This window comes from Porites lutea, chromosome 10 (assembly GCF_958299795.1).
Source record: "Porites lutea chromosome 10, jaPorLute2.1, whole genome shotgun sequence".
Taxonomy (NCBI): Eukaryota; Metazoa; Cnidaria; class Anthozoa; order Scleractinia; family Poritidae; genus Porites; species Porites lutea.
The window spans coordinates 25,489,191-25,509,555 of NC_133210.1; the positions used below are offsets into that span (position 1 = coordinate 25,489,191).

The 20,365-nt window shown below is 41.1% G+C and overlaps 2 protein-coding genes across 2 annotated transcripts in view; one reads left to right on the forward strand and one right to left on the reverse strand.

Moving 5' to 3' along the window:
* Positions 1-69: 69 nt before the first annotated feature.
* On the reverse strand, positions 70-5,539 carry LOC140949897 (uncharacterized). The gene is made up of 4 exons (XM_073399042.1): positions 5,041-5,539; positions 3,013-3,183; positions 2,002-2,122; positions 70-637 (listed from the first exon to the last, which is right to left on the reverse strand). The coding sequence occupies exons 1-4, from the start codon at positions 5,120-5,122 to the stop codon at positions 307-309; spliced, it is 705 nt and encodes a 234-aa protein (XP_073255143.1). The 5' UTR covers positions 5,123-5,539; the 3' UTR covers positions 70-306.
* Positions 5,540-6,947: 1,408 nt separating this feature from the next.
* Positions 6,948-20,365, forward strand: part of LOC140949841 (cullin-4A-like) — a 33,592-nt gene continuing 20,174 nt past the window's right edge. The window contains exons 1-5 of the mRNA XM_073398981.1: positions 6,948-7,432; positions 9,376-9,595; positions 14,963-15,032; positions 19,364-19,437; positions 19,583-19,681. Coding sequence (XP_073255082.1) covers positions 7,078-7,432; positions 9,376-9,595; positions 14,963-15,032; positions 19,364-19,437; positions 19,583-19,681 — 818 coding nt within the window. The 5' untranslated portion in view covers positions 6,948-7,077. The remainder of the gene's footprint in view (positions 7,433-9,375; positions 9,596-14,962; positions 15,033-19,363; positions 19,438-19,582; positions 19,682-20,365) is intronic.

Below are 20,365 nucleotides of genomic sequence, written 5' to 3' on the forward strand. Positions count from 1 at the left end.
GGAATGTCACGGGCGCCATGGAGATTCCCCCCCCCCCCCCCCCGCCCCACAATTGAGATTGAGCACCACCATGATCATCAGCTAATGTATTAAAAAAGTTCATCAAAAGATATCGCCATTGAAGGGAATCCGGATTCCCCAATTCCAAAAATTTTGGCTCGCGGAATCCGAAATCCTGGGTGAGTTGGAATCCGGAACATAGCTAAAGGAATCCTACTGACGATTGGGATCCGGAATTCAAGGACAAAGAATCCGGAATTTACATCTAAGTTTGGCTTCGATTCCTTTTCATGGGGCGAAAAATAACTACAGTTTAACATCCACTATGTCCTCTTTAGCTTTAGCCTTGGGTTTCATGACAACTGCATAGGTTGCATTTCCACAACTGACACCATCTTTCCTGTCTTCTTGCTTGTTTTGCGCGTTTGGTTGGTATTCCTCATCGGCGCCAAACGTGAAGGCCATTTCGTGAATGCTCTCGTTTAGACTTTCCTGATCAAAGGCGAAATTGTCTAAGTCAATCATTTCGGGCTCCTTTAGCGGCTCTGGAAAACTTCCAACAGAAGGGACATGACGCGCTAAACTACTCATGCTGACGGAGTCGTCGTATCTTCTTTCAATAATATTTGACATATCTCTGCGAGCGGAAAAAGGATTAATAGAAAAATTTGAAGCTAATATTAAAATTCAATTGAAGCTTTCTTAACGTAACAGACCGGCCTTTCTGGAACTTCCTGCGACCGTTTGGGGGGGCTTCTGGACCCCCCTCTATAACTTCAAAACCGCTCATGAAACAGCCACCAACATTACTCATCATTGCTCATCATTTCCAACTTCTAGTCATAACTTGGTTTGCACAATGACGTAATTTGACGTCATTATGACGTCATTTGTTGAATTTTTTAGCAAAATCCAATTTTTTCCCTTGGAGCGAAAAATACTCAAATAGTAGGGTGTATGGCAAAACTAAGAAGTTTGCTAACACATAACTAATCTTTAGCAAAAGCAGTGATGTCATGATGACGTTATTTATTATTAAAGAAGTATCTGGAACCATCTGCCATCCTGAATGCACCATCTTGAATTAGTTAAATGTATTTAATTTTCCTTGAACTCGTATAAATCGAGGTTATCGTGATAGAAAAATTGATCTGTGTATAAAAGGGTAGTCAGGAATTAAAGAAAGATCAGCAAGTTTTGAAATTCCGCGAGAAATAAACACTGTTAAAAACTGAACCCAACACCTGCCATTTGGCCATTTTAAATTCATGTTTTTCCTAAATCAATCACTAAAAAGCCTGGATTACACTTATAGTTATCATAAATTTGATAAAGTATTGCTGAATTAGTGTAATACTGTATTTAATATGTTAAATTAGAAATAAATCATTTTTTTAAAGAAATAAGCAAATTTTGAAAAATCTGGCTGTCAAAGCTAGGTTGCCATAGCAATGTTAATGATGACGTACGACTCGAAAATGTTTCCTGATATCGCTAATGAGTAGTAGTAGTGGTTGCTCACAGCTTTCATATCTGAGCTTGTAGCTTAACTTTCGTTTCACGTTGCCTTTCAACTATGTGAGTGTTAATCAATTTGATGAAATCTGGACAAGCTATTCTATTTGTTAACAGAAGAGGCGATTGGGAAGAAGGTCCGCATTGAAGGTGCATGCGCGTATCATGTTGGCACGGATCTACGTAATAGAAACCAATACGTGAGGAAGGAAGGAAGGAAGATTCAAGGAAAACAGGGGGGCATGAACAATGACTGAACCCATCATCTCTCTTTATATCCGTGAGGACGATCTTGCAAAATTTTTAGGACCCCCTCGGTTGGTCCGGCCTGAAAAGCTCTTCTGCGACCTCCCGTCACAGCAGAGGTGTGCACTAGCAACAGATATAACCGGTAGGGGGTCAAGTCCCTTTCCAGGGGCCCATTAAGACCTGATTGGTTCCTGCCCGTTCTGATAAGTGAGTGGAAGGACGGTCGCGTATACTCACTCGTTTTTATGTTCAAGTCTCTCCTTTTCCTTTCTGTTTCTGCGACAGAGAGTGATGATGAGGATGACCGCCAGTAAAATTGCTACACATATCACCGCTAAGGCAATGGTCATGGCCACAGCTAAGTACGAATAAATGAAGGACAATGAGTGTAACGAAATTCTTCCAAACATGACTTAAGGAGTGGTCCTAGAACTACAAACAGCACCAGAAGTCCTAGCTGCCATAAGGCAGAGCTCTTTCAAGTAAATACTGCCCGCCAAAGGAAAACAAAATTAAAGTGGCTTAAGCATGTGTTTGCTCTGTGGCACGTATTCGACTTAAGTATTCACCAAATCAGTGAATAGCAATTTTCGCGCGTTTTGATTGGCTCACGTAACTCGGAATATCCTTGGCTATTCACTGTTTTGCGACCGCAGCCAAGATGGTGTCTCGTTTCGATACATTTTTGGAAGGCGAAATTTGAGCGATAAATGAAGCAGTCGTAGCAACAAATACCAAGAAAGCGACGAACTTTGGCTTGTCGATGTTTACTGGTAGGTAGACAATTATATTTTCATGCTGAATTTGCAACAAACTCGTAAAAATGCACTTGACAAAATCCCCGAAATGTTTGTAAATTGTAATTAAAGTTAATTGTAATTAAAGTTCCCTCTAAGTCACGTTTTTAATTTATAGAAAGTTTATTCAGTTGATTGGGCCACATGAGGTAATCATTTTAACACTACAATGGGAGCCGGTTACAATTGAAGTTTTTCGTATAGTCTTTATCATTTGGCTTAAGTGTTACAGCAGAGACCTAAATACTTTGTACCTCTACCAGATATAAACCAGTGGCGGATTCAGACCATCAGAGGGAGGGGGGGGGGGGGGGGGGGGGCGGGCGGTCTCAATTTTTTTTTTTTGTCCTTCGGGCCTCAGTTTGATCTAAAAATAAGGGGAGCGAACCGCTCCCCCCCCCCCTGGCCCCTCCCCTGGATTCGCCAATGTAAACGGACAAATGTTACTTACAAAAACAACCAGCAGACCATGATGGCTGACTGCATTCTCTGGCTTGCTCCAAATCTACCTCACACTTTTCTGAAGGCGCTTGATTAATACACTGCCGGGTTCTTTTCTGGTCACCCTTACATTTGCTAGAACAAGCACTCCATGGGCCCCAAGAACTAACAAGTTGCTCAGCTGTTGAAAATAGTAACTGTACGCTAGGATTTTTCCATAATTCCTCATGCATGGTACTAAATTTTAAGGACGCTGCATGTAAGGGAGTCCAAGTTGGTCTGGGATTCTAGATTCTAGGCCACGGATTCCGGATTAATTCCGGATTCCATTACTTGATTTCGGATTCTTTCGGTCGGTGTAACTTGGATTCCGGAATCCAATCATTAGTGGAATTCCGGATTCCTTGAGCTGTATTCCGGATCACACAAGCGAAAATCTCCTAGACTACGAGTGGTCCCCATTTTTCGTCAGGGATAGTAGAGCGAGGGAAACGCGAGCGCTCGTGAAAATCATCCCACGCGAGAAAGGCGAGACGCAGCGGTGAGAGAGAAAAATAGCCGCGTGTCGCCTTTCTCGCGTGGGGTGATTTTCACGCGCGCTCGCGTTTCGCTCGCTTTATCCCTGAGGAAAAATGGGGACTACTCGTAGTCTAAAAATCTTCCAGATTCCGGAATCAGGGAATCCGGTACATGGGACGATTAAGAGAAGTTGCAAAAAAAACCCGAAAAGGAAAAATGAATCAACGACTTAGATCTTCCACCAGATTTTAGAAGACTTGGAACCAAGTTACGGAATAGTATCCTTCCTAAAATACGCGAATTTATACCTTAAGAAAAAGCTTTCAAAAATATGTTTACGACTTTATGTTATATATTTTGCAACCTGTAGACGTTTGCCTTGAAGCACCAATCATACGAAAATGAAAATATAACGTTACCTATTAAATTGAATTTATATGACTACTGAAAACTAATTAGCATTCACATTGCACGCCTGTTATATATTACAGGCTCCCTGTGATAAATCACGTGACAAAACGTCCAACTCAATCCGTGATATAAAAGACTGTGAGAATGCTAAAAAGTTTCCCCACTCCGCTATCCTGGGGTTTGAAACTTCGTTTACTACTAATAACTCAGATTTGTCTTCTTTAGCCTTACCTTATCTAACATTATGCTCATTTGTCCCAACTGTCAAATTAATGTTTGGTGGTTAATAATTTATTGGTTTTGGTCAATTTTTTTGTGATACTGTAGTGTCAATTTTGACAATGATATGATATTATCTAGTCTCAAGTCGTTAAAAAATTAAAACAGTTTAACGACTGCGTTTGGAAAAGATATCATTTTGCTGGTTTTGATGTCTTTTTCGACCCTTAAGTTTCAATTTAGTTCCCAAACATGTCTCTTAAAAGCAAAAACTCAGTTCTAGGTTTTGAGGCTTGGTTAACAGGTATTAATTCAAAAAGTTAAAATAAAGTCATTCAGTCGAGTTTTACCTGTCCACCGAGACGGATTTCGATGAGCGTTACAGCAAAATGTAAAAATCTGCTAGATGTTCGTCAGACTAAACAAAGTAGTCATTTGCATTCCCAAACACATGTCTTCTAGCTTTTCGTCACAAAAGCCTACTCAGAGAAACACCGCCATCTTTGTATTTTCAACCCCATGCATGCTTTTCTATTTTCACTGTTTTGACCTCAGAAGAAATACTTTGTTTCACAGTGGTTGGTATTAGTGTATACCCCGGAGCATGTGCAGTAAAAACTTTTCATGGTGGTGTACATATGACTGAAAGAAATGGAGAGTTAATGAACACTGCCCCTTAGTCTTTCAAAAGTATTGCAGCATTCCGGATTAGTACGTTATGTGGTCCGCTTATATATTAGAATTCAAACGTTTTCTCTTCTTTTGGGGTTCTCGGATCCGCATCAGAAAGATCACAGCGGTCGTTTAACTAGAACTTCATGGATGAAAGTACTGAGTGAATGCCTCAGTCCAATATTGAAATTCATTCAGAATGAGAAAATTCACTTACCAGTCGCCGGAGAAAGTACCACTGCTTGAAAACAAGAGAGCACAATGCTCTTAAGGTAAAACGGCATTCTGGTCCAAACCATATTTGTCTGAGTTACTTCTTCCCGGAACAACGTTAACAACCTCAGAAACTGAACACTTATCAGTTCGAGCTTCTAGTCCCCGGTAAATGAAGACGCTGTTCCTCGCTGTTCAAATAGATATAGCCAGACTTGTTTGAGTGGATAAATGCACATATAACCGGTAAATAAGTGTTTCAAAAATAATTAGCCTTAAACTTCAGTATTAGGGTACACTATCACATCGTGATCGAAGCAGTCGAGGGTAGCTCTTGAATCAGCAAGCGGCACTCAAGAAATAATTTACATATCTTGGCAAACTCTGCTTATTTAGAAATCGCTGCTTTCGTCATAACATTCGAAACAAGCGCTGCTTGAAGTTATTAGAACAAAGAAGGAATTTTAGCCCAGGGCTGATCAGTGTCTCGAAATAGAACTTCACAATGGCGTTTTTCAAGCATGGCTCAACTTCTTTGTAGTTCTAATATGGATCCTGAGATTTGTGGTTTCTAATTACTTCTGGTGCTTTCCATACACTTTGAAACTCAAATTCTGTTGTGGTTTACAGGTTTACAAGGTGTTGAATAAATTGCTTGTGGTCATGTAAATAAGCTTTTTCTTGTGGTATCGTAAACCATGGCAACAGAAAAGTATAATGCCTTGTATCACATAGGCTCGACTTCCGCCGTCTCCCGGTTCCGGTCTTAGTTTCGTCCCCAGGACCTGTTGGTTCTTTTTAGCTGTGGAGACTGAGCCCGAAGAGCTAGTTTTTTTTGACAGATCGAAGGTAGACGTCGTCTGGATCGAAGGGTTGAGAAGAGTCTCGGAGCTTGAAGAACTAATTCGAAATATTTTTTTTTAAATGATATTACTTTGAAACCACGCACTGATGATTGCTAAAGGTCTTTGGATCCAATCTTATTAACTTCATAGACTAATAAAAACTAATTCACCACTAGTAGTGAGTTGAGCGTGGTTCCGGGGGGGACTCCCATGTAAAAGGGACGGAGATGCTCGTCGGAAATTTTGAATTAAACCCCTAAAGGAGGCCAATCTGGGCGTGGCCCAACCTTTTTTGGACCCCTAAAAAAGCTCATTTTAAAACGCAGACAAATAAAAAATACAGCAACGAATACTGTACCCATACGTTGTTTTAACCCTAAAAGAGACCTTTTATATCGCTAAATATGATGGCGTTTTGTCCAGAACGCCCTAAGTGAGAGCAAAATCCGAAGCGAGACGACGAGCTTTCCCGCCCCTTTCATATGGGAGTGCCTTCCCTCCCCCCGCCCCGTCCCCGAGAGCGTGGTTTTCTTTGGAATATTTCATTAGCCTCACTGATACTTTAGATTTGTGACGTTTTTATTACCCTTCACGTGGGCAGCAGTAAGCGCGGTTTGGACAGAAATTAGACGAAATTCAGAGCTGGTAAATTCCTTTTGGTGATAGGCAGTCCCATAAACTGAAAACAGCCCTTGTATCAAAGATACTTTTAATAGAATGGAAGCACACTTTCCGTTTAGAACATTACAGCGGGGAAATTGAAAACAAGGCCACCTTTTCAGAGATTCCATTTGTTTCGCGAATTTTTCGCTTGACTCGGTGCGAGCCGAAAAGTCGCGTTCCATTCATTTTCCAACCGAATTTTTTTTACAAAAACTTTTTGTGAATGGTTAATGTTAAACAACAATGAACGTCTAAAAAGGAGGATCGGTTTAACTAAGACCCACAATGGCTTTTGGTTTTACATGTGGGCTTTTTCATGGTGAGCTGTGGCGTGAGTGAAGCTTGGTTGACCTGTGGCCTACCCAAAATGCCACCGACAAACACCAAATAGAGGTTTCCGACCCAGATCCCATCTACTGCACATCCAGCCATGAGCTTTGAGACGATATTTTCGAGCAGTGCTCTTGAAAGGTTCTTTGATAATTTCGCCTTTTTCTAAACTTTGGGGCCTCGATAGGCCCAAAAAGGAATGAATGCTGCCAACAACGAAGGATGCTGACCTTCCTCAGGGGTCAGGCGTGCTCGAGAAAGACACAAACGTGGCGGATAACGGCGGACCGAGGAAAAAACGACGACTGAGTAGGAACGGAACGTGCATTACAGTGACAGGCGATCCACTTCAAAGTGAACTGAATTTTCACCCCCACAAGAAGCAGAAGACACTGTTCAACGTGGGTGAAGTTGAAAACGTGGCTTCCACAATGGCTGAACCGCAAAGAAAAGCGAATTTCTCGGCTTACGGAAATCACTTCCACGAGCGCTCTCCACTAGCCAACAACTCTGCTAAACCAGGCCAGGCCAAAAAGCTGGTGATAAAGAACTTCAAAGGTGGGAGTTTTTAGCTGTTTTGTTAGTCAGTGTAGTGATGATCACGAGAAATTGATGAAATTAGTGAAATTGTTTACTTCCTGTCAAACTGTTATACATGCATAAGAGTTCGTTCGCCCTGTGAAGATAACTTCGATTCTTCGTAAGAGCCTATGCACCAAAGAAGACAACAACAAATGCTTTGCGGCTTTAATAACTCCAAGAAATTCTCTGTTGCAAATCCCATTTACGATTGTTGTAAAATCGTATGGATAAATTTACGTTAGTAAAAGTGATTAACCTTGCAATCATGGTAAAGTTTGTCATCTTTCATTAAGGACCATTAAGCTTTACATTGAAATTGAAAGAGTTTATACGTACGGGTTGTAATGCTAGCCAAATAGCGTCGATTGCTGGTTATCAAGCTTACATATAGGCGAAAATACATTAGGCTTACATGAACGTGCCAATGTTCATGTTACGACTGTTCTTTGGTCTTCATCGTACAGAGCTTTTGTTCAAAATAGTCTTGCAATTGTACAAGTTTATATTTCAGGCTTTCGGTTGGTTGATGTTTTTGTTGCTTGTTTTATACACCACAAAAAAAATAAACAAAAGAATAGCTAATCAATTGTTTCAATTTCTTGACATGTCGGTTTTAAAATGTTGCTTTTTCAGAATTCAATTCTCAAATTTTGCATAGGTGTTAAAATTTTGAACAAAATATTGATCAATGAGGTTTTACACAAAGTAGAGTAAGCTTACTGGTCAGGCCTATTCCATTATATAGCAGGGTTTATCATTAAGAATTCCAGTAGCAGGAGAAAGGTGTAACATTACAGGAGAATATTTTGAAAGAGGCTCCACAATAGTTATAGACTACCAAACGTTTGACGGAGAATTCTGCTTAGTAAACAGAGAATTCTCAGATTCCTGATGCCTAATGAACACCCTGATATAGGAACCGCCCTACCTGTCCCCCCCCCCACTCCCACTTGATGAGATTTTCTTAAGGGGTTGCCTGTGAGATTTTTTGATGACACTCAGCCGGGTTTTTCTGAATGGTATTGTCATCCAAAATGTCTGTATGTCTGTTTGTGAAGGACAAAGACACTGTACAAAAAAATCGAAATGGATGTCGGGAAGAGTTACATCATCAATACACATTTAAGGGTGGTGAATATTGTTTTTCTGGTGAAGAACATTGAGAGACCTTTTTTCTAAAGGGGACAAATGACACTGCCCAATTATTTTAAAGGTATAGTACTTAAAGCCATACATTGTACAGAACAAAAATAATGCTATTTTTTAGGGCTAATAATAAATGATAATTTCCTAACTGCTTAATCCCAGGAAAATGTTTCTGAAAATGTCAGGCAAAAATAACACCTCATCAATGGGGGAAGGGGTGGGGGGGGGGGGGGCTCCATAGCTCCATGCTCCATGTTCTTTAAATCACGGCTTCGTCATTATTTTTTTGACAAGTGAAGCTTTTACTTCAGTTTCTTTGTCTAAGCAAGATAAGATTTCTTGTGTAGTTGCTACATACTTGTAGGGGATTATTACCTGCAAGAAGCCATTATTTGATGTTGTGTTACAGCCCTTTTCTTTTCTCGTTTTCCCTTCCTATCGTTTTTTTTTCTTTAATTTATGTCCTTCATCATTAAAATGAATTTGTTTGCAATGGTGGCACATTGTATGCAAGTTAATCTTTAGCAAGTTCTGCCTTAGAGCCACAACTTTGTGTCAACTCTCTCTTAACGGACACCTGTATAAGATGGACACCTCGCTAAAATGGACACCTAGAGTTGGGCCCTGCCTTTCTTTATCTGTTTTGTCAATTCTCTGTAAGATGGACATCTCTTTAAAAAGGGCACATAGTGATGGCCCCAAAAGTGCCTATCGAAGAGGGAGTTGAATGTAGAACTGATTTGCAGTTATTGGTCTTCTTCTTTTTCATTTAGCGAAGCCACATTTACCAGAGAATTTTAAGGAGGCTACATGGGAGAAACTAAAAGAAGCAGTCGAGGCGATCCATAAAAAGAAATTTGTGATTTACAGCTCTGAAGAACTTTATAAGGCTGTTGAAAACATGTGCTCACACAAAATGGCTGCCACATTGTATGACTTGCTGAAAGCAGAGTGTGAAGCTCATGTCAAGTCCAATCTTCAGCAGTTTGTTTGATATCCTTTTTGAATTCATTACTGATTCAATAAGTTTTATTGAATGATAAGAGTGCCTCTAGCTTTGTCTGTTTGTTTTCCAAATACAGACCAAGTAACAACTATTAGAACTACATACATAAGTTAAAATTATGTTGTTGACATGCCAACACTATTATTTGCATGTACACCTTGTTTATGAGACAACAAAGGCAAATACATGACCTGCGCTTGAGAAACAAACCAAGATTTTTCTGTTAAGCTGGTATAAATATTGTAATTGAAGGAAAAGCATCTTGTCGAGAGTTAGGGGAAGCTAGGGTTGGTAGGTTGAGGGAGAGGAATCTCAGATCACTGATCCAGGTCTGGATCATCCCAAAGGAACACATCCCCAGGTTCTGGCTTTGTTTAAGACATGTGTTGTGACAAATGCCCTCTTCCTGCAAGAAACCAGTAGATGGTAATTGGGAAAGGGCATGATCTCAGGTTATGGTGTGACCACTAAATTAAAGAACAGTGTACATGTATAATAAAACTTCTCCTATGACAATTACATAGGGTTTCTTTTAAAGGGGACTTTGATTCTGCTTTAGTTTTTTGTTGATTCTATTCCAAGACTGTAAGCTCTTAACAAAACAAAACTGTCTCGACAAGTCTCGAGTCAAGTTCCATAGAAGAGTCCGAGTTCAACAATGTCACATGACATAAACACGTGATAACTGTCAGGACGTACATAATGTAAGGCAACTTGAAATGTCACTAACATTTCTTCCCCTCCCGAATTACAGGGAAGCTGAAATTCGAATACATTTTAACTGAAATACATTCTCAGCTCTAGATCATAGTTCTCCAAAGTGTTCTTGTTACCCATTAATCTGATTACAGTTCAGTGTCCCGAATCTCCAGTGGAGAGATTCTAGTTATTGGTTGCTGAAGGGTCTTGCCATTAACCCATACGTCCACTTCTCGCACAAGGTTGTCAGGGCTGGGGTACGTCTGCTTGATGTGCCCAACATTCCATTGTTCCCTCAGTGTACCTGGATCAATAACAACGACAACATCTCCAACCCGCAAATTGTCGTTACGAAAGTACCATTTCTGTCTTGATCCAATCTGTGGTAAGTATTCTTTCATCCATCAGTTCCACACATGTCTTGTGAGCTCTTGTAGTCTTCTCTAGCGCTTTCTGGGATTAAATGGCTTGGTGTTGACTCTCTCCGGTACAATATCACCACCTACCTGCCTGATCAGAAAGTGATTTGGAGTCAAGATGCAGTTGTTAGGGTCATCACTCACAGCTGTTAAAGGTCTCCAATTCAGCAGACTTTCTACCCCAATGAAGATTGTTTTCAACTCCTCATAATTAACTTCTGCATCACCGAGTACTGCAAAATAGCTTGCTTTGCTGACTTGATCATAGATTCAAAGACTCCACCAAAATGCGACGTTGCAGGTGGATTCCATTTCCTCCTCACTCCTTTATTGGATGTCATCCATTGTATCTTGTCTCGATTTATAGCAGAGACTAGGTCTCACAGTTCCCTCGATGTGCTTACAAAGTTCGTCCCATTGTCACTTAATATTTGCTGCGGCCATCCTCTTGGCGCAGTCATTCTGACAAAAGCGCTAAGAAATGCCTCAGTGTCCAAAGATGACGCCATCTCTAAGTGGCAACAGTGGGTCTTCAAACAGAGAAACAAACACAAATAGTGCTTAGCTCGCACTCTTACATGTCTTTGTTTAGTTAAGAAAGGTCCTCCGAAGTCTACTGCACAGCTCTCAAAATGTCTGAAGGATTGCTGCAGTCTAATCTTTGGTAACGGTGCCACTTTCTGGTGAGCTGGCTTTGATCGAAATCGTCTCACGCACTCAAAACATTCTCTGATGACTCTTTTCACTTGTTCACGAACATGGACCACTAAGTATTTCTCCCGTACATGATTAATCATATAGTTAAGCTCCATATGATGACCCTCTAATTCATGGTAGTACTTAAGGATCAGTCCTGTGACTTGATTCCTCTTAGGCAGTTTGATTCAACACTTTACATCATATGGGAAATCGTCCGCATGCCGTAGTCTGGTGTTGGACCTCAAGATGCCATTAACTAATACTGGGTTAAACGGTGCCAATGTACTTCCTCTTAGGACTTCCTTGTTCCTTCTCAATGGCTCTATCTCTGCTGAGTACACTTTAGATTGAACCTCCGGAATGATAAATTTCTCAGCGTTTTGAAGCTCCAATGGCTTCAGTTCACCCTTCTCTCTTTGCTCAGCTGATTTCCGACAATTGTCTGTAAATTGGCGCACCCACGCTGTCACACGAACTAAAGACAACCCAATTTCTAGACTTTCAAAAAGTCCTTCGTCGGATTTCATATGACGCGGGACAAAGGACTTTTCATACTTGATTGGCGCCAATTTTACTCACCCAAAAGCGCGTCGGTGCGCTTGGACCCATCAGAGTAGCTCCCAAGGACCATTGGGGATAAAGCTGTCACTCACAAGTACTAAGCGCATTGAAACGTGACTTGCAGTTCAAATTCCAACATGGGGTCGATTGCAAAGTGGAAGGTGTTGACAGGCCAAACACGACTCATAAGCTTGTGATAGTGTGATACGTGACTTTATAGTTTTGCTCTAATGAGGATATCTCCCAGCGATTTTGCTCTTTTATATGAAATGATAGGACGCTTGTTGTATATTTCTCTCAGTAGTGGTTGATCTTCAATTAAGTGCCATTTGCTCATTAAGATGTTTTTAAGGTTCTGCAAAACAGTGTGGTACGTGGTAACGAAAGGCAGAATTTTCTTTCGCACTTCATTGTTCTTTTGTAAAGCTGACTTCCGTTCGGTAAATTTAACCTCAGAGGTGATTTTTTCTATGAGATTGTGAGGGTAACCTGTAGCACAAAGGCATTTTTTGAAGTTGTAGATGTTTTCATAAAAGGATTTAGCTGAGGAGTTAGTTCTCAGGAGACTGAGGGCTTCACCCTTTATGTGACCTTTTCTGATCCCGTGAGGGTTACAGGAAGAGAAATGCGTGTATTGAAAACTCTCTGTAGGTTTACAATGTGTGCGGCTGTCAAGGATTCCTTGGTTGTGAAATCCCCTTTCCCAGTATTGACTCGAGACTGAAACAAGTTTTTGTTTTTTCCGGCCCCCTGAGGTTGTCAACTTTCGCCTAAAATCATTGTTAGAGACAACTTTCACACAAAGTAAACAAATTTGCTCCTTCAATGATGCAGATACACACACACGTTCAATAGATAATAGTCGGGGTGGAATCAGCACATTCCACCATTGAAGTCAAGGACTCGCAAATGAAACCTGAAACCCCACAAGTGAGTCACGCCACTCCCCATTTTTGGCGCGAAATGTAAATGGAAACCCATCAAGTGAGACAAGTCAACCTCTCGTGACTTCGTCTCTCGTGGTCAGCCGCTTCGCGACCAAACAAGGCTTGCTCCGCTTGCCAAGAGTTCTCTTTTTGTTTTGACTCAATACCATTTCGAGTATCTTAAGGGGTCCAATCGCCATACGTCTTCAACACCAGCAGTTTCTTCAACTTTTTCAATTATTTGGTGACTAGTAGCATCCTTTGTTCCTGTTTCTTTTGTTCCTTTAAGTTCAAGCTTTTCTCTTGACATTGGCTTGTCAAACTTACACTCTGGCCAGTCTTGTCTTGACTTCTTCAGAAATTTGGGCCCATTCCACCATAAGTCTGCGCTTGCTAACTCTTCCACTGTCAGGCCTCTTGTTCCAAGGTCAGCAGGGTTTACATCCGTAGGAACATAGTGCCACTGATTAGGAGCAGAGAACTCATGAATTTCTCTAACACAATGGGCTATGAACGGCTTATACTCTCTACTCTGACCTTGGATCCAGTACCCCACATTCATACTGTCCACCCAGTAGGTCACTCCATTTGTAGGTATTTTGAGTGTAGAGCAAACTTGTCTTGTTAATCGTACTCTGACTAATGCACCCAAAAGCTCTAATCTGTGTATGCTCACTGCTTTCAATGGTGCCAGGCGAGACTTCGACATAATCAATCAAGCAGTAACATTGCCATCCTCATGACATGCGTTTCAACAGATAGTTCAGATCTCCATCAGCAAACTTCTTATTTTCTTTTAAAGAAACCACAGTCCTCTCCACTATGTTGGCGAATCTTTCTAGCTCGCTTGGATCATCAGCGTTTATTGGCCTCATCTTACATAGCTCATCGATATGGGCTTGAACCTGTGGCCTGTTTCCCCCATACTTTTGATTCAACCTTGCCTTGGTAGCTTCATACGCATGATCCAAGTAACCAGGCCCTTTCATCATTTCGGCCGCCTCTCCTACTAAACAAGTTTCGAGCCGCATCATTTTAAACTGAGCTGACAAATTTGTTTCATCCACACAACTGGAAAACGCTGCCCACCGCGACTGATATTCTTTCTTGTCACCCGAAAACTTTGGGATTTGAATCCGCTTGAGCTGTTTGTTTGCATCGACCATGTGACCATTTTTGCCATGTGCGCTCTCAAATGTGGCGATCTGGCTTGTTTTATTTCCTTTGCTTTCTTTGCTGTTACTTTGCGATAAGAAAAGCAGAGCTTCCTTTTTCTCGTTATTCACACGATCTATCATTTTATCCGCTTCATCACCTGTTGAAGCCCCCAGCGATGCATGCTTATTTTCTCCTTACAAGGTTTGAAGCAAGTCCAACAGCTCCAACAATTCATCCCGTCACATGTCAGTGTCCTGTAGTTTTGCCATGACATTTTCCTTGTTTGGCGTTTTTGTCAATAATTTGGCCGCTAATTCGTTCAGAACCTTTGTAATACTTGTCTTGAGGGTTCTTTTTTCCTTTTTTAACTCTATTTTTTTAACTTCTATTTTTCCATCCATAATTCCTCCAGCTTCAGTTCTCAATGGACTTCCTGCCAAATGTTTCCAACTTTGAACAAATCCCTGCAAATTCAACAATACTCGTTCTGATTAGTCCAATTGTTACACCAATGCGAAAATCCGGTTTCTGAAGGATCAAAATGTTGATTCTATTCCAAGACTGTAAGCTCTTAACAAAACAAAACTGTCTTGACAAATCTCGACAGGTCTCAAGTCAAGTTCCTTAGAAGAGTCTGAGTTCAACAACATCACATGACATAAACACGTGATAACTGGCAGGACGTACATAATGTGAGGCAACTTGAAAATGTCACTGACATTTTTTGATTTATAAGGATTTGCTCCATTCCACAGTTCAGTGTTGTTTTTTATGTGATGTGCGGAACTTTTATGATATGGAGTGATACATTTTGTACTTTGTACAAATTTACTGTACTGGAATAAGAATAGTTAGTTTGAGTGAAACTTCTTTCATCTTAACTTCTGTGTACTGATGCCATGGACAGTGAATTATACCTTGGAAAACTGAATCACTGCTGGGAAGATCACTGCAGAGACATGGTATGTGCTTGTGCATTCCAAATTCCTGTCTTATAGCTTTATAACAATAAAAACTTGCATGTAAACATCCAGCTGCGATATTAAGCTCCAACTTGCAATGCAACAAAGTTCAAGAAACATTTCATTGCCTAATTTCAAACCGAGAGGGGCTGGGTTTGTTATGGGATAAACAACACAAGACCCACAAAGTCAGAAAGAGCATGCTGAGGTTAGGAAAAACCCCAAGTTTATGGTCATTCAGGCCAATATCAAAGATATGGCAATTTAAAAACTTGAAAATTTATGTAGCAATTATTCCATGAGTGCATATTGGTCATGAGTTGGCTACAATCATCTCATATCCAGCAAGCACCAGTGGAATGAATCAAAGATGCCCACAAAATATTGAGAATTTGTGACTTTATTAATTGGTAAAAACAACTGATTTTCAGTTTGTTTTTAATTTTGAGCACATGTTCACAGTTACCATTTGGAGAGCATGATATAATGGTTGCTCTGAATGGGGTCACCACCTTATCGTGGTGGGGTAGTTTGCGTGTCTCAGTGACCCCTAGAGCTATGTCGGCTGGAGTCTGGTTGGGGCACCCATGCCGAAAAGGTCGAAGGATAGAGACCAGACAAAAAGTGACCCCCTCGTCCTCCAGGTGGGGGGTTGGGCATAGGGCTAACGACCCTGCTCCATTAAAACACTAACTTTTACAGAAACCAGAAGCATTGACAATGAGACAACACTGACTAGGGGTGTTGCTGCTGGGGATGCAATGACGCTCTTGTATCAAAGCCAGCCGGAAGCCCAAAGGCCATTAGGCCCCATAGTAACCCCCAAGCGACAGACAATCATCGGTTGCTGGAATGTGAGGACCATGGTGGAGACGACACGGGCAGGGCAATTAGCTAAGGTGATGATAAGTGAGACCAGATGGAAAGGGACAGGATCAGTAACACTGCAGAGTGGAGAGAAGGTGGTGTATGTAGGAAATGATGTGGTACAACAGGGAGGAGTAGCCATCATGATGAGTGCTGGGCAAAGGGAGCCTTGATGGAATGGATGCCAATTAGGAAAAGGGTCATTACAGCACGATTCTACTCAAAATACTAAAAAATGTTGGTGGTACAAGCATATGCACCGAAAAATGATGTGATGGATGAGGAAAAGGATGAATTCTACAACCAGCTGTGGGACACTGTTTCAAGCTGCAACAAAAATGATATGATTGTGGTGATGGGAGATTTGAATGCTAAGGTAGGCAACAACAATACCAATAGAGAGGAGCTTATGGGGAAGTTTGGCGTTGGTATTATGAATGCCAGTGGAGAGAGGTTGCGTGACTTCTGTAGTGCAAATGGGTTCATCATAACTGGAACAATCTTCCCTCATAAAGACATCCATAAGCTGACCTGGAGGTCACCAGATGGGAGGACAGTAAACCAGATTGACCATGTTCTAGTGAATGGAAACATGAGAACATTTTTTTTAGACACCAGAGTAATGAGAGGAGCAGACGTATGCGGTGACCATTACCTTGTGAAAATGAGGATATGTCTAAAGTTGGCAAGAGCTCAGGAGAGGAGGAACGTAAGGGAAAGGTTTGACATAAGTAAACTGCAAAGTGAAGAGATCAGGCGGAGGTACAACACTGAGGTGAGGAATAGGTTTGAAGCTTTAGGAGACATAGATGATCCGGAGGAAGAACATGATATGTTTTTGACGACATATAGAGATGCAGCAAAGAAAGTCTTGGGGAGGTCAAAGAAACTAAGTAGGCTATGGATAGGAAGCAAAATGTGGGAAAAGATCAAGGAGAGGAAAGAGGCAAAATTTAAACTGTAGGGTGCAAGATCAGAATGACTGAAACAGAGATGGAGGGAGGAGTATAAGGCAAAGAACAACAAAGTGAAACGGAGTGCGAGGGAGGATAAGAGAAATTGGTTAGAGAAGAGGGCTGCAGCAGTGGAAAAAAACACTGAGAATGGTAGGAGCAAGGGGCTATACAGCATTACTAAGTCGATAACTGGAGAAAGGCGGAAACAAGAATAGGTGTTAAGGACAAACAAGGGGTGCTTAGGGCTGAAACAAAAGAAAGACTGCAGCGATGGGTGGAGCACTTTAGTGAAATATTAATCACAGAGGACCCAAAGAATCCTGTTAAAGAGGATGAGATAGTAGAATCAGAAGAGATTGAGGGAATAGATCTAGGAAGATGGCGATTACAAGAGGTCAAGGATGCGTTGAAGAGGACAAAGCCAGGGAAAGCAGCTGGAGTAGATGAGGTGTGTCCCGAATAATATTATTGAGAGCTGACATGGAAGACACTGAAAGTAGGCTGACTAGTTGTTACAGCAGGGTTTGGGAAATTGAGAGGTGGCCAAAAGTGTGGAAGAAAGGACTTGTTGTTAAGGTATTCAAGAAAGATGATTTGCGCAAATGCAACAACTGGAGAGGAGTGACTTTACTACCTGTCAATAGTAAGATATTCTGTAGGTTGCGGTTGGAGCGGATCAAGAAAGGCGTAGACAAGAAACTTTGAAAGGAGCGGGCTAGGTTTCAACCCTAGAGAAGTACAACTGAACAGATCTTTATACTTAGAAACATCTTAGAGCGTGCAAATGAGGGTGGGTCTGTATGTACACTTTGTAGACTTGAAAGAGCCTTTGACTCAGCACACAGAGAAAGCCTATGGAATATCATGAGAATTTATGGGATACCAGGCAAGATGGTGAGAGCGATAGCGGCCATATACTCAGGCTTTGAGTGCGCAGTTGTGGAGGGGAATGTGACATCTGACTGGTTTATGATCAAGTCTGGAGTAAAACAGGGGTGCATGATGTCGGGATTCCTATTCTTACTGCGCTTGGATTGGGTCATGAGGAAGGCAACAGGAGACAAGAGGAGAGGGATAAGGTGGAATTTCGCAACAGTGCCAGAGGACCTTGATTTTGTAGATGACATTGCACCACTGTCGTCTAAGTTCAATGACTTGCATGAAAAGACTAGAAGATTGGCAGGGAAAGCAGCCAGAGTAGGACTCAAACTTAATGCAAGAAAGTGCAAGACACTAAGGACTGAGTGTGTTAGTAGCAGGGAGAAGATTGTGGTGGATGGCAAAGAAGTGGATGACGTTGAGGAGTTTACATACCTTGGAGTTATTGTAGACAAGGAGGGTGGTGGAAGCAAAGACATCATGCACCGTCTGTAGAAAGCATGTGGCGCATTCCAGAGACTAAGGATGGTCTAGGCAGCTAGAGGAACAGGAAGGAGAACCAAGATACTCCTATTCAAGACTTAAGTTCGGCCGGTCCTACTATATGGCTGTGAAACTTGGAAGATCACAAAGAATGACGAACAGAAGCTAAATAGCTTCCAGTGCCAGTGCTTGACACTGATACTGCGGATTAGATGGCAGCAGAGAATGACAAACAAGAGAGTGGTTTAGTTGGCTGAGATCAATTACATAAGCTGTGAAGTGTGACGAAGAAGGTGGAAGTGGCTTGGTCACATACTAAGGAGAGAGGGTGAGAACGACTGTTTTACAACATTAGGATGGACTCCTGAGGGTCAGAGGGCAAGAGGATGACCAAAGACTACTTGGAGAAGGATAGTCGAGAAGAACAAAACAAAGCTGGGTGGACGAGCTGGGAAGTAGCCAAAGCGGTTGCACAAGACAGAAAGTGTTGGTCAGACAGCGTGGAGGCCTTATGCGCCTACTGGTGCGATGAGACTTGATGATGATGATAGTGTAATGGCTCATATATCGTGATGGCAAAGCCAATCACAGCTCTAGAATAAATCGCTTTATCCAATGATTCAGTTTTTAACAATAAGAGAGATATACATGAATGGATTGCTGGACACACCATCGGGATAACTATATATTTCTAAGTAAATTTTGGAGTTTTTAAATGGCTGTACCCTGTTCAATCTGGGTCCGATAAACACAAAACTTGATAATTTTCGTAATCTCAATGTGCTCTTTCTGACTATGTTGGTCTTGTGTTGTTAATCCCATAATAAACAGACTCATACCCATCCCTCCCTGGTTTTAAATCAGGTAATTGGGCAGATTTAGAAAAGTGGCGACAATTATGACAAGGTATAATCAGTATTGGGGCTTTTTCTTCAAGCACATTGCAGTAACTGTTTTAATAGCTGCTTACAGTTGAGTGTGCAGGAAACATTCTAACCGCATTTCATTGCCTCATTTCCAAATCAAAACCTCTGATGTTATCGTAATGACAGCTTCTATGAATAGTTGTCAAACTTACATTATCAAGATTGAATTAGCCATCTCATTAGATGGTGCACTTAAATATTTTTTTATTTCGTCTTGCAGATTATGATCAGAAGCATTTTTTTGTACCTTGATAGAACATATGTTCTTCAAAACTCTTCCATTTTATCCCTGTGGTAAGACAGCTGTTGTCTCTTTTATCATACTTTACAACATAAGCCAATTTCATTTAATTTTTAGTTGCGTCATGACTGCATCATTATTTGTTTTCAAGCTCTATAATGAAGAGTTTTTTTCTTTTCTCTTTTTCTTTCAATACAGGGACATGAGTCTCAACTTGTTTCGTAAACACATCATGAGTAATCCAACAGTTCAAAGCAGAACAGTGGATGGGTTATTGCAACTGATTGAAAATGAGAGGTGAGCTCAAGGAGAATTGTGTAGGGTATAACAACTGCTAACAAAGGTCAGAGACAAATACAGACCAGAGGACAGACAGGGGCAGTATACAAGATTAAATGCTGTGAAGATGTTGTTTGCAAAGTGTAGGTGTCCATACAAACGGGACCCTTGGATAAAATTAATACAGTGTATAGCTAAATTATTAAATGTCTCCATTGAACAGGCAAAGAGATCTTCAAAGATGTAAGAGTGGTTTCGCTGCACTGGTCAACACTGCTAGGGCAACTCCATGGTAACAGGTTTACCATCTTGGAGGATTTTAACTGTACTGTACTGTACTGTACTGCAACTAGGTCACTTACATATTAAGTGAGACTGGCAAAAATCTTAGCCACAACTTCATGACTGAACGTAAATCAATGGGTAATAAGAAATGGTGATGTCAATAATCATGATACTAAACATCATTCACAGACAATTCATCTCATCAACTGGACACGTGAACTGGCCACAAAACCACCAACTAATTATTACTGTTGCTACTCTTGGTTTGGTTTTCTCACACCTGATTGGCTATTTTCGTGCAACACAATAACATTCCAGAAATATTTCTGGTGTTCACCAATGTCCTGGTTTGACTGTAAGTTCTCAAATGTTGGAATCCGTTCTCTGCCAGCACTAACCTTTCTGTTTTTGTTCAAG